Source organism: Sinocyclocheilus anshuiensis, unplaced genomic scaffold, assembly GCF_001515605.1.
Source record: "Sinocyclocheilus anshuiensis isolate Anshui unplaced genomic scaffold, SAMN03320099.WGS_v1.1 scaffold1497, whole genome shotgun sequence".
Taxonomy (NCBI): domain Eukaryota; kingdom Metazoa; phylum Chordata; class Actinopteri; order Cypriniformes; family Cyprinidae; genus Sinocyclocheilus; species Sinocyclocheilus anshuiensis.
Window position 1 is genome coordinate 184,304 of NW_015543492.1, and position 14,778 is coordinate 199,081.

Here is a 14,778-nt window from a genome sequence, read left to right on the forward strand (position 1 = left end):
CCCCCTTTCCTCGAAAAGAGAGACAAACGAGAGCGGAGCTTTTCATTAAAATACGCTCACAATGAACGCGGACTGCCCCCTTAAGGACATCGCGTGCGTGCTCTTTGCCCAAGCAAACAACGCAGAGATCGTGTGTGTCATCAGGTGTCAAATAATTACGACGCGGATGCACACACCCTCTAAACGCTTTGCTAGTGCTCGCCATAACGATAGGAATATAGATCGCTCTTACCACGGAAATGCACGCTTCAAACAAAACGCTCAGTGAAGACGAAGAAGAGAATGACATGTTCTCCTGGCGCCTATTTATACTATAGTCGCACCGGTAGTGACGTCATGGGCTGTCGCCGGCCAACGTGTTGTTGGTGTTTTTTCATTGTATGCTTCAGACACGGGTCACGACGAGGCGTTCCCCTGCATAGCGACCCCTAGAGGACGCAGTTCGAAGTTCCCTTGAAAGGGAACATTTGTTTTGTTGTGTAACAGCGCCCCATGTGTCATTAGCTGTTGCTCTGAGCTTCTCTGATGCTGATAGTGATGTTGTGATGTTTTCTCTTTCTGTAGATGATGTTTTGTCCCGGGACTCTGGCGAGTGTTCGATATGTCTGGATGACATGGTTCAGGGGGACACCATCTGGTTTGAGGTCAACAGGTCGTGTCCAGAACATCCCACAGATTAACATTAAAACACGTCAGTTGTTAGTACTTCTGAGCTTCACACAAGTTACAAGATGTTATTATCTTGCTGATGATCGCGCATAACTTAATATTCATGACCTTTAAAGCTTATAAAGCCTTGGCTACCCCCAAACTTGTAGGCTATTTATAAGTAGCCTACTTTTTTTTTTTTTTTTTGCCAAAACATGGAATAATTTTGAAAATGTAGCGGTCAAGACTGGTTAAGTATTACTCTTTATTCCCTCTCATAACTAAGCTGTCTAGGGATGGAATGAGCTGGATTGTTCTTTCCAGTCAGGATGGGCAAGCATATTTCACTACGTGAAAGTGAAAGTATAGCCAGTTTTGCATGCGTCATTTTACACCGGAGCATAACGAGATCAGAAAAACCGAGAATCTACGTTTAGTAGCCGAATGTTTATGTTTAATTGTAGCCTAATATTTAATAGTAGCTTGTGCAGGAATTTCTACTTGATGGGATATAAAAATTTTGAGAAGCTGTAACGTCACATTTCGTTCAAGGTGAGTCTCCAGGTGGGGTTAGCTAAAAATGCGAATATCATTGGTTTAAGCAGGCGAAATAGGCCTATACTTTAACGCATAAGACAATAAAGAAACATTAAGCATGCGCTTCACTCGACACTTTTCCTTGTTTTTTCGTTGTAGTGAAATCACAAAAGAAAAGTATAACAAACGTCTGCAATTTTAATATACATTTACTGACATTCAGCGACAATTTTGATTAAAAAAAATAGTTATACAAATCTAAATTGAACATAACTGTAACAAAAATTTAGGCCTATATAAAGGTTATATTTCTAAATGTTGATCGATGTGCCTTTTTTTTTCTTCCTCCAAGCAGCTTATGCAGCAGACTCAAAGCGAAAGTAGCCTCGATTTTTTTTTTTATATAAACTATTTTAATCGGGGGGAAAAACTGCGCATCAAAGTGTCTAACAGTACTTATTTTAGATGTTTATGTAGGATTTTACGTGTAAGTAGATGAGAAATCAGGAACATTTTGGGAGCCTGTGTTGAGTAGACAAATATGTCGATTAAACCAATGAGTCTTCAGGCGAGGTGTGTGAAGTGACTTCCTCGTTATAGGCCTCTCCGTAAAATACTAACTTAATCATTAACATGAATCACTTAAGGAAACATCTTGATCATCATATATTAATTGGCTTTGGTGGACTGATAAAGAACTACTAAAATGCTATATGCTTAAATTTTCAGTAGGCTACAGATTGGGAACATTAGGCTATAGTTTAAACGTCGCTCTGGAAACCACATCTAAAACAAAAATTATAATGTAACCAAAATACGACGTGAAGTTTAAATATTTGGTTTACCAAAAAAGCCTAACAATTTTCGCTTTAACGTCTGTGTGTGTATGGGTGTGGGTGTGTGTGTTTCAATTTAATGGAATGTATTTTAAAATTCACTCTATGAAGAAAACATTTCATCTAAATTAAGCATTTAAATACGTTAAAAAATGTCTTTTTAAGAAGAGTTGAAAAACTATTGAATATACTCTTCTTAAAATAAAACGATTAATTGTTAAACAGTTAGTAATTAATTGATTTTATTTATTTTGCTTCAACAAAAACATTTGTATGTACAATCAGATAACCAAAAGAAAAAAAGGATAATCATGTACATACATATGTATGAAGAGGACAGATAAAAAAATTAAAGTAAAAGACAAAGATAAAGGGTTAAGTACCATACATATTCTATGGCGAAATAATGCTAACAAGAGAAAGTTAATTAAAAATAAACAAATGAAAACAGGAAGTATGCTGGTTAAACTTAATCAAGTCTTTAATCAAATCTTTACAAAAAAAAACTAATTGTTTGAGGAATCTATCACATTTTTATAGCAATAAACAAAGAGACTTGCACAGTGAGTCAAAAAAATAAATACATTTTTGCCCCAACATTTTTGTTTATGGATAAAGAAAAACTTGAAAAGAGTGAAATATTATATATAGTCAGTATAATAACAAATAATATCTTTCAAATTAAAGGACTGTGCAAATATGGGAGGTTTATTTAAATGTTAATATAAGTTAGACAAAAACTTTTGAATCAATTCACCAGAATATAATAAATATATAATTGTTTCATCTTATTCAATGTTTCATCCACAAAACGTACAAGTGCCAGAAATATCAGAATATTTGGACACTGCTGAATTAATGCAGTATATTAAAGTGGACATCTTTGGTCTTGTTGAGAATAAAATATGTATGGGTTTACAGCCATGCTCTTCTCCAGTCTATATGTTGTCAATTAAGACAGCCTAATGGGATCTGCCTCTAAAAGAAAAATTCTGTCTCTCTTCTTAAAGATCTGGCGGATATGTTTATTATTACATTTCCTGACAAAGTCAACTCCTTTGTATCCTGCTAGCTATATATGGCCCTTAACCAGCTGCACTAAACCTGTGGAAATGCATCTAAGCACAGTATTATATTCTCTACAAGGAATAGGGAAGTCATGGACAATCATGGATTGTTTATAAGACAAGACGTTACCAAAATCATCCAATAAAGAATGGATATAAATTATTTATCTAAAAAAACAATTAGCAAAAAAAGGATTAATAGTGTTATGAAATGTTTTACCTTCCAGTCCCCCATCACTTCTGCTGTTGGAAATCACTGCTTTTTTAAGTAACCTGTTTTTCCAGTCAAGGAAATTTTTATTTAAACCTTTAGCAGTATAATCTTTCACTTACAGAAAAAGTGATGGATACACAACATGGGAAAGACCTTCTGCTTTAGAAAGGAGAACACTACTAGAGAGAGAGATCTCTTTATAGCCAAATAATTAATATTTTGAGTTTTCTTCATTCACCATGTAGCTCATTTCTAATGCGTTAAAAGGATGATGTTACAACACTCCCCATGTCACCTCTACAAATTACTACTGCAACCGAAGTATTACATATTTAGTTTAGCACTTAGCAAATGTTAGGTCATGCTGAAAATCATTTTTGTGTAATGTTTTATGGCTAAACTTCATTATCAAGTAACATGCCTTTGCAGAGACTGCAAATATAAAACTTTAGTGTTTTTTTTTAGAATGTAACTTTTCTTAATGTTGCGTGCGGTTTGGTCACTTTTTTAACTCAAATTCTGTGCATCATGTTTTGGTTACAATATTTATTTGTTTTTCTTTGTACTGCAAGTGTAGTTTTTAGCCTGTATTAAAACATTGTAAGCTAACTGCAACAAAAATGTAACAACACTGAGCAGCTTGAGTCCCTATAAGTAAACAGAACATTTCAGATTCATAAATTTGTATCTTTTGTGTTTTGTATGTCATTTTGTCTCAATCAATGTTTTTGACTCATCAAGCATACAGATGCAGCTCCATGAAGACTGACTAAATCATGGAGGACAAACAAACATTAAAACAAGATATTTCTCCAGAATGCAGGTACATTCAAGTCTTCATATGATCTTAATTTTACAGAAAATACATTGTATGCCCCGTTTACAGGGAGATAGATAGATAGATAGATAGATAGATAGATAGACAGACAGACAGACAGACAGACAGACAGGCAGGCAGGCAGTTAGATAGACAGATAGATGGATAGATGGATATATAGATAGATGGATAGATGGATATATAGATAGATAGATAGATAGATAGATAGATATATAGATAGTATCTCTGGAGAACATCATCGCTCTTCAACATTTCCTAAGCTTCTTTTGAATAGACAAGATTTTCATATTATTTATTTCTATGAAAAATCAGCTTCATGAATTCTTGTCTCTATTTTGTTATCTATATTATGTTCTATTGTCTCTATTCTGTTGTCTATATTCTTTTAAAATCAATGCCTTAGGGAGCGATCAAACTCACCGGAGTCCAGCTGTGTGTCCATGAAGAGTGACCGGTCTATGGAGCAGCCAGTACAACTTGAGGGAGGACACACATCAACTTATCTGAGGTACAAGGCAGATCAATTATATATATTAAAGTAACTTTATGAATTATTGTCTCTATTATCTCTGCTCTTGTCTATTATATTACACTCAATTTCACAGTGACAGATCAAACTCACCGGAGCCCAGCTGTGTGTCCATGAAGAGTGACCAGTCTATGGAGCAGCCAGTACAACTTGAGGGAGGACACACACCAACTGATCTGAGGTATAACTTTTTTTGTTTGGACAGACATACAACTAATAAAGCATGCAGAGCAGAATTTGGCAAATTATCAAACTTACAAAATCAAGAAATCAATCAAAATCTGGAAGCAATTAAAACTCAGTGACCTCCACTCATATTATTGTAAGGCTCTACAGTAGAGTTGAATACAGGATCAGGTTCCTATCTGGTTCAGAGCTTCAGTCCTGATATTTCATTACTGACCCCCATCACTGATGTTCTTGACGTGGTGGTGGTGAGAAAGCAATCTGACCCAATGGACCAACAAACCAAGCTGTATCGTAATAATGGCAAATGTGTTATGTAAAAAGCAGCAGTGTCTGATTCTTTGAGTCTTCATCTTAAAATGTTGTATAATTGCTCTTCTCAGAAACGTTCATTGCAAGAATGCTGTCCAGACAGAGATTTTCATCAGTCCAAATGAATCCAATGTGATTTCAGGCTTCTTAACACCGTAATTGGTCTAAAATTACTTTAAATAATGGATAATTGTGGCTTATTGCTTTATTAACTCGACACAGTATTTTAAAAACGTGGCAGTCATATGCAAAATGCTGAAAAAGAAACGAGACTGAGTATCAAAAGCCAAACACATCGGTCTAGCACATTTATATTAAAATATAATTTATGGAGTGTAGCGTTAGTTCTGGCAGGTCACGTTAGTCAAGCTCGCATCAGCTGACACTCAGCTGATCCACGTCTACCTATAGGAATATGACGCCAATCATAATTCCCTTTATAAGGTCCTTTCAGTCATTATTCAGCAGCTATCGCTTTGCTCAGGAGCTAATCACCCACCTCCATCCCCAACTCCTCCTCTCGTCCAGTCAGGACTTGGCATTGGATATTTCTTCTTGAGTCAGACCACTGAATTATGTTGATATAAAAAATAAAAAATACGGAGTGTATATTTACATTTAGTTAAAAGTGACTGTGACTCATCAGCTCCAGTGACGCAGATGGATAAGCGCGTGTCGTTGACTTTTTGACGCGATCGATCCGGGTTCGATCCCGCCTTTTGCCGAACTTTTTTTTTCTCCCCTTTTAAATCTCGTATCACATCTTAAAGGCATTTATTTTCAATAAAAATGAAGGAAATAATCAAAAAGTTGAAAATAAAGTATCGGGTAGGGTTAGGGTAGATTTGTTGTTGTGCTTTCTGAATTGTTATTTTGTTTTTTAGACTTGCATTTGCGTTTGTAATTTGTTATTTTGTGTTCAGAATTGTGATTTGTTTAGCACTTCTTGGCCACCGTAATAATCACTTAGAACATTGATGATATCTGCTACATTAATCATTAATGTTGGTTCTGTTCAGTTTACCCTAGGGGGGTTATTTATGCTCTCCCTGCTCCTATCCATGCTAGGCTGCATGGATGGGCAGGGAGTGTTGCCCAGAACAGAACCATACCCCCAACCTAAAATGTATGCTAATTGTAAGTTATCTTTGACGATAGTGGTCCTGACAGAACTAATACAAGCAGCACAGTGGAATGCAAAATTTACATTTATTTATTTAGCAGATGCTTCTATCCAAAGCGACATACAAATCACAAGCAATTTGTGTTGGAGCATCAATATTCATAACATACAATGTCAGGTTTAGTAAAAAAAATAAAATAAAACACAACACTTGCAGAACCAAACTGTTGACAACAACATAATTTTTACTCATACAGACAATGTAAGGGCAATACTGGCTGAAATAAATGCTGTAAATAACACTGGCTTACTGTAAGTGTCTGGTCCGTTCTTAACAGCGTTGAGAGTTATTGACCCTTCAGTCATAAGCTGTGGTGTGTGAAAGAACACACCTAAACTTACTAATCAAAAAGTCCAAAGAAATCGATTTGGTGGCGTGCCTATACTGAACCTAGAAAAAGAAATGGAAAAATCAACCCAATGACAGAGAGAAATTAAAAATAGATGCAAACTAGTGCTAAATTGACAAGTAACACAAGTGACATTTATCGATTTATTTGGTGATTTTATGATTTATTTCAAGTGTATTTAATTATTTGATTATCTTTTTAATGACAAAAGAATAGTATAATGAATATTTCATTATTTAATTTTGAGTAATTCAGCCCTCCATACATATCCATATGCTAGGAGATTGTAGTGACAATTAATTGTGAAATCATTAGTTTCATTTTTTTAATTAAAATGATGCATTGCCACTAGTAAAAATTAAAATGAAGTAATTAATAATTGAGACAAGCTGTTGAACTGTTAAAAAAGAATGCATTATTTTTATATAATTTAATTTCATCATGGTAACCACACCTCATGGCATCGTTTAGTGTTTAGATTTTATTTCAAGACATTTGTCAGGTTTTTGTCCTTAAAACGGTCTTGTGCGCGGGACTATATTCCTACTCATCTCATCTCATGGCTCCGTTGCTAATTCCAAAAACGTCATTTTAGAGCTAGTAACAAAGACTTGAGTCACTGATATGCAGTTACGAGAGAGAGAGAGACCGTATTGCTATCAGTAGTGTTCAGTAGCAGCAACTGAGCAAGAGATGAAAACATACAGTACAAAGATGTATGTTTAACTGCTTCAAATCCAGCGGCATTACCACCTCACTTCTGAGAAATGTCATGTAGCTTTTCAATGGTGAAACTGTTTCATCCATAAAGCTGCTAGACAGCGCTGACAACAAGTTTCTGTGGCTACTTTTGTATATGTTTCCATGTCTGCGTCTTGTGTGTGTGTGTGTGTGTGTGTGTGTGTGTAAAGAGGTAGAACCAGAGAAAGACAACGTGCTATAATGAAGGTTAATTTAGTGTGAAAAACATGGAAATAGTTTGTAATATTTATCCTACTGTTTGTCATATTTGTTTTCTTGGTCAGTATCTTTGTGGGTTCTGGTTCTTTTGCTGTTGTAGGCTGTAAGGGCCTTTGAAGTAACTGACATCATTTGCCGGAGTGATAATGTAATGCGGTCAAGAGCTACTTAAGCTGTGTGTTTCCTAAAAAAATCTGCATTCCCTAGAACGGGTCAGCAAACTTTTTTGACCAAAGTGTTTTGTTTTTTTTTTTGGTTAATGCATTTTTCCAAAAGAGCCAAAGCAGAAAATAATTTAAGATTATAAAATTCATGTTTTTTTTTCCAATAACATTTCAATAATAGTAACTTTATTACGTCCATAGACAATTAAAAACAGATATGCAACAAACAATAATGTAAGTTGCAATATGGAATTAATTGTGCAGGGCTTTCAATGTGAAGTTGAGTTAAAGCATAAAGTTGAGCATAAATTCTCTTTGGCCTGTGTTTGTGAGTGAGTGAGTGAGTGAGTGAGTGAGTGAGTGAGTGAGTGAGTGAGTGAGTGAAGAACAACGCACAGTGCTGCACAGTTCTTACATTGACTGTTTACATGAATACACACCAAGACAGGCATTTTGACTTATTTCTGTGTGTATTTTTTACAAAGGCTACTTAGACACACGTAGCCAGACCTTCAGACCCACGGCAGAAGATCTGGACTCACTATTTTTTTTGTCCAAGCACTAGCCAAGAGGCCATTTGACCACCATGTAAAGCAACCAATCACAGTTCATTTTGTTTAGCGTTGTGTTTTGGGGCATGAAAATGTAAAGTTGATGTTCCTACAATAACAAACCGGTGAGCAACTAATAAATCATTCATTCAAGAATGTCGCGCAAGTTTACTACAACAATGGTGCAATGCCATGAACCTTGCAATTCTTGCATAAGACGGATTTGTTTCCAGGCGGACCGCTAAAGAATGCGATATGCACGTCTCCCAGAAATCTTGTAGAATTCAACCAATCAGATGATGACTTCAAAATTTCTTAAGTGTTTCCAGTTTTGTGTGCCATATGCATCAGATTTTCAGTTAGCGGTTCGTAGGTGGCCTGTCTGAGACTGAGACTAAAGGCTACTATGCTTGTCCGTGTTCTGCTCGGAGCGTGCACACAGAAAGCATCCTGTTAGAAGTGGATTCAGTTCTTTTTGTGCTTTTAATATTACTTTTTATTATCAAGCATATCCCGCTCTTTACTTTCTCATTCATCCATATTTCTTTACTAATAACCTCAAACAGTCCTTCTGAAAGCTGTGCAAATTATCATATATAAATATGTCACATTTGTAAGACATAAAAGGCCTCTGCCACAAAAGGGAAAGTACCTAGTGAAATGTTTCAAACAGCAGAGCACCAGTTTCAATAAAAGGATATGTTGCAGTCCAGTCACTTTTTAATATACTTTTATAAAACAGTTCTTTGCAGTCCTTGATTCTGATTGGTCAACAGCTGTGTTTTATTCACAATAAAGCACAGCTGACCGCTTCACCCAAACGTCCCGTGTCTCACTGTGCAGCATCCTTAGCAACATAAACAATCAAAATACAATCAATATTTGAATAGACAAGATTTTCATATTAAAGATTTATTTCCATGAAAAATCAACTGCATGAATTCTTGTCTCTATTTTGTTATCTATATTCTGTTCTATTGTCTCTATTCTGTTGTCTATATTCTTTTAAAATCAATGCCTTAGGGAGCGATCAAACTCACCGGAGTCCAGCTGTGTGTCCATGAAGAGTGACCGGTCTATGGAGCAGCCAGTACAACTTGAGGGAGGACACACATCAACTTATCTGAGGTACAAGGCAGATCAATTATATATATTAAAGTAACTTTATGAATTATTGTCTCTATTATCTCTGCTCTTGTCTATTATATTACACTCAATTTCACAGTGACAGATCAAACTCACCGGAGCCCAGCTGTGTGTCCATGAAGAGTGACCAGTCTATGGAGCAGCCAGTACAACTTGAGGGAGGACACGCATCAACTGATCTGAGGTACAACTTTTTTTGTTTGGACAGACATACAAATAATAAAGCATGCAGGGCAGAATTTGGCAAATTATCAAAATTATCGAAATCCAAAAATCAAACTATGCAAACTAGTGCTAAAATGACAAGTGATGACATAAATAAAGACAAATTTATTGATTTATCTTAGTGATTTTTATGATTTATTTGAAGAACTTAGTGTATTTAATTATTTCATTATCTTTTTAATGATAAAAGAATAGTATAATGTATATTTCATTATTTAATTTTGAGTAATTTAGCCCTCCATACGTATCCATATGCTGGGGGATTGTAGTGACAATGAAATTAATGATGTATTTCCACTGGGAAAATTAAAATGAGGTAAGGAATAATTGACAACAGGCCATTGAATTATTGAAAAATAATGCAAAATAATAAAAAATAATTTTAAGAGACTACACTGACAACAAGTTTCTGTGGCTGTGCTCGTATATGTTTGTGTGTGCATCCGTACCTGTATGTATGACAGTGTGCTATAATGAAGGTTAATTTATTGGGAAAAAAACATGGAAATAGTTTGTCATTTTTATACTATTGTTTGTCATATTTGTTTTCTTGATATGGAACTGTAATGCGGTCAAGGCCTACCTGGAACTAAATAATTGCTCAGCTTAGAACATTCATCTACCAATCAGATTCAAGCATTCAACAGCCCTGTAATATAAAATACCATACATTTATTTTGTTAATTTTGGCACATAGGCTTCTTTGTGGACACTTGAAAAATGGTATAGTTACTCGGGTTGTATTAATTTATTTAAAATCAGCAGAATATACCTCCCATATCTTGTATTTATTCATTTAATGTCAGCTCCATCCTATATGAATTCTTGCCTCTAGTCTATTATCTTTACTCTATTGTCTCTATTCTATTATAGTCATTTCCACAGTGAAAGATCAAACTCACCTCAATGGGGCATATATTCATGTCGGTAACTTGTCATGCTGTGCGGTGCAGCATTCAGCATATACAGTATCACTAATAACGTTAATAAGTGATAAGTTAATATCACTATTAACTAAGAACGTTCTTCATTAATACAATTAAAACCATCAGTGTACAATTTTCCACACCACAATCTGTCAAGCACATCTTACCAGCAAACATACACTCGTTCACATCCTTCTCTTCACTCTCTGAGGCAGAAGTCTCCAAACTCATCCTTTCTAATCATCCTACTACTTGTCCGCTTGATCCTATTCCATCTCATCTTCTTCAAGCCCTTTCTCCTGCAGTTGTACCTGCACTCACTCACATCAACACATCCCTTCATACTGGTGTTTTTCCCTCAGCATTTAAACAGGCTCGTATAAAATCACTGCTTAAGAAACCCACCCTTAACCCATCTCTTTTAGAGAACTACAGACCGGTTTCCCTTCTTCCTTTCATTGCAAAAATACTTGAATGAGCTGTGTTCAACCAAGTCTCTGCCTTTCTCACACAGAACAACCTCCTCGACAGCAACCAGTCTGGTTTCAGAAGTGGACATTCAACCGAGACTGCCTTGCTCTCAGTTGTTGAAGCCCTAAGACTGGCAAGAGCGGATTATAAAATTCATGTTTTTTTTTCCAATAACATTTCAATAATAGTAACTTTATTACGTCCATAGACAATTAAAAACAGATATGCAACAAACAATAATGTAAGTTGCAATATGGAATTAATTGTGCAGGGCTTTCAATGTGAAGTTGAGTTAAAGCATAAAGTTGAGCATAAATTCTCTTTGGCCTGTGTTTGTGAGTGAGTGAGTGAGTGAGTGAGTGAGTGAGTGAGTGAGTGAGTGAGTGAGTGAGTGAGTGAGTGAGTGAGTGAGTGAGTGAGTGAGTGAGTGAGTGAGTGAGTGAGTGAGTGAGTGAGTGAGTGAGTGAGTGAGTGAGTGAGTGAGTGAGTGAGTGAGTGAGTGAGTGAGTGAGTGAGTGAGTGAGTGAGTGAGTGAGTGAGTGAGTGAGTGAAGAACAACGCACAGTGCTGCACAGTTCTTACATTGACTGTTTACATGAATACACACCAAGACAGGCATTTTGACTTATTTCTGTGTGTATTTTTTACAAAGGCTACTTAGACACACGTAGCCAGACCTTCAGACCCACGGCAGAAGATCTGGACTCACTATTTTTTTTGTCCAAGCACTAGCCAAGAGGCCATTTGACCACCATGTAAAGCAACCAATCACAGTTCATTTTGTTTAGCGTTGTGTTTTGGGGCATGAAAATGTAAAGTTGATGTTCCTACAATAACAAACCGGTGAGCAACTAATAAATCATTCATTCAAGAATGTCGCGCAAGTTTACTACAACAATGGTGCAATGCCATGAACCTTGCAATTCTTGCATAAGACGGATTTGTTTCCAGGCGGACCGCTAAAGAATGCGATATGCACGTCTCCCAGAAATCTTGTAGAATTCAACCAATCAGATGATGACTTCAAAATTTCTTAAGTGTTTCCAGTTTTGTGTGCCATATGCATCAGATTTTCAGTTAGCGGTTCGTAGGTGGCCTGTCTGAGACTGAGACTAAAGGCTACTATGCTTGTCCGTGTTCTGCTCGGAGCGTGCACACAGAAAGCATCCTGTTAGAAGTGGATTCAGTTCTTTTTGTGCTTTTAATATTACTTTTTATTATCAAGCATATCCCGCTCTTTACTTTCTCATTCATCCATATTTCTTTACTAATAACCTCAAACAGTCCTTCTGAAAGCTGTGCAAATTATCATATATAAATATGTCACATTTGTAAGACATAAAAGGCCTCTGCCACAAAAGGGAAAGTACCTAGTGAAATGTTTCAAACAGCAGAGCACCAGTTTCAATAAAAGGATATGTTGCAGTCCAGTCACTTTTTAATATACTTTTATAAAACAGTTCTTTGCAGTCCTTGATTCTGATTGGTCAACAGCTGTGTTTTATTCACAATAAAGCACAGCTGACCGCTTCACCCAAACGTCCCGTGTCTCACTGTGCAGCATCCTTAGCAACATAAACAATCAAAATACAATCAATATTTGAATAGACAAGATTTTCATATTAAAGATTTATTTCCATGAAAAATCAACTGCATGAATTCTTGTCTCTATTTTGTTATCTATATTCTGTTCTATTGTCTCTATTCTGTTGTCTATATTCTTTTAAAATCAATGCCTTAGGGAGCGATCAAACTCACCGGAGCCCAGCTGTGTGTCCATGAAGAGTGACCGGTCTATGGAGCAGCCAGTACAACTTGAGGGAGGACACACATCAACTTATCTGAGGTACAAGGCAGATCAATTATATATATTAAAGTAACTTTATGAATTATTGTCTCTATTATCTCTGCTCTTGTCTATTATATTACACTCAATTTCACAGTGACAGATCAAACTCACCGGAGCCCAGCTGTGTGTCCATGAAGAGTGACCAGTCTATGGAGCAGCCAGTACAACTTGAGGGAGGACACGCATCAACTGATCTGAGGTACAACTTTTTTTGTTTGGACAGACATACAAATAATAAAGCATGCAGGGCAGAATTTGGCAAATTATCAAAATTATCGAAATCCAAAAATCAAACTATGCAAACTAGTGCTAAAATGACAAGTGATGACATAAATAAAGACAAATTTATTGATTTATCTTAGTGATTTTTATGATTTATTTGAAGAACTTAGTGTATTTAATTATTTCATTATCTTTTTAATGATAAAAGAATAGTATAATGTATATTTCATTATTTAATTTTGAGTAATTTAGCCCTCCATACGTATCCATATGCTGGGGGATTGTAGTGACAATGAAATTAATGATGTATTTCCACTGGGAAAATTAAAATGAGGTAAGGAATAATTGACAACAGGCCATTGAATTATTGAAAAATAATGCAAAATAATAAAAAATAATTTTAAGAGACTACACTGACAACAAGTTTCTGTGGCTGTGCTCGTATATGTTTGTGTGTGCATCCGTACCTGTATGTATGACAGTGTGCTATAATGAAGGTTAATTTATTGGGAAAAAAACATGGAAATAGTTTGTCATTTTTATACTATTGTTTGTCATATTTGTTTTCTTGATATGGAACTGTAATGCGGTCAAGGCCTACCTGGAACTAAATAATTGCTCAGCTTAGAACATTCATCTACCAATCAGATTCAAGCATTCAACAGCCCTGTAATATAAAATACCATACATTTATTTTGTTAATTTTGGCACATAGGCTTCTTTGTGGACACTTGAAAAATGGTATAGTTACTCGGGTTGTATTAATTTATTTAAAATCAGCAGAATATACCTCCCATATCTTGTATTTATTCATTTAATGTCAGCTCCATCCTATATGAATTCTTGCCTCTAGTCTATTATCTTTACTCTATTGTCTCTATTCTATTATAGTCATTTCCACAGTGAAAGATCAAACTCACCTCAATGGGGCATATATTCATGTCGGTAACTTGTCATGCTGTGCGGTGCAGCATTCAGCATATACAGTATCACTAATAACGTTAATAAGTGATAAGTTAATATCACTATTAACTAAGAACGTTCTTCATTAATACAATTAAAACCATCAGTGTACAATTTTCCACACCACAATCTGTCAAGCACATCTTACCAGCAAACATACACTCGTTCACATCCTTCTCTTCACTCTCTGAGGCAGAAGTCTCCAAACTCATCCTTTCTAATCATCCTACTACTTGTCCGCTTGATCCTATTCCATCTCATCTTCTTCAAGCCCTTTCTCCTGCAGTTGTACCTGCACTCACTCACATCAACACATCCCTTCATACTGGTGTTTTTCCCTCAGCATTTAGACCGGCTCGTATAACCCCACTACTTAAGAAACCCACCCTTAACCCCTCTCTTTTAGAGAACTACAGACAATCAAACAGACGATGAACACTATTGACAGCAATTATTATATGATGGTAGTTAGATGGTATCTTAGTTAGATGGTAGCAAAATTTGGTAGTTCTGTATGTTGTTTCATGGTTGGCATCATCTGAGGTCCTCTGAGGGGTTGGCATCATCTCTTCTCAGGTGTTCTGGATCCAGACTGAAGCTT

General features: G+C 35.9%; 1 protein-coding gene across 1 annotated transcript in view; it reads left to right on the forward strand.

The window, feature by feature from the left end:
• Positions 1–1,053: 1,053 nt before the first annotated feature.
• The window catches only part of LOC107694740 (protein NLRC3-like), a 27,525-nt gene continuing 13,800 nt past the window's right edge, over positions 1,054–14,778 (forward strand). Inside the window, exons 1-8 of the mRNA XM_016494420.1 lie at positions 1,054–1,200; positions 4,044–4,125; positions 4,544–4,648; positions 4,746–4,850; positions 9,399–9,503; positions 9,601–9,705; positions 12,885–12,989; positions 13,087–13,191. Of these exons, the coding sequence (XP_016349906.1) occupies positions 4,079–4,125; positions 4,544–4,648; positions 4,746–4,850; positions 9,399–9,503; positions 9,601–9,705; positions 12,885–12,989; positions 13,087–13,191 (677 nt within the window). The 5' untranslated portion in view covers positions 1,054–1,200; positions 4,044–4,078. The remainder of the gene's footprint in view (positions 1,201–4,043; positions 4,126–4,543; positions 4,649–4,745; positions 4,851–9,398; positions 9,504–9,600; positions 9,706–12,884; positions 12,990–13,086; positions 13,192–14,778) is intronic.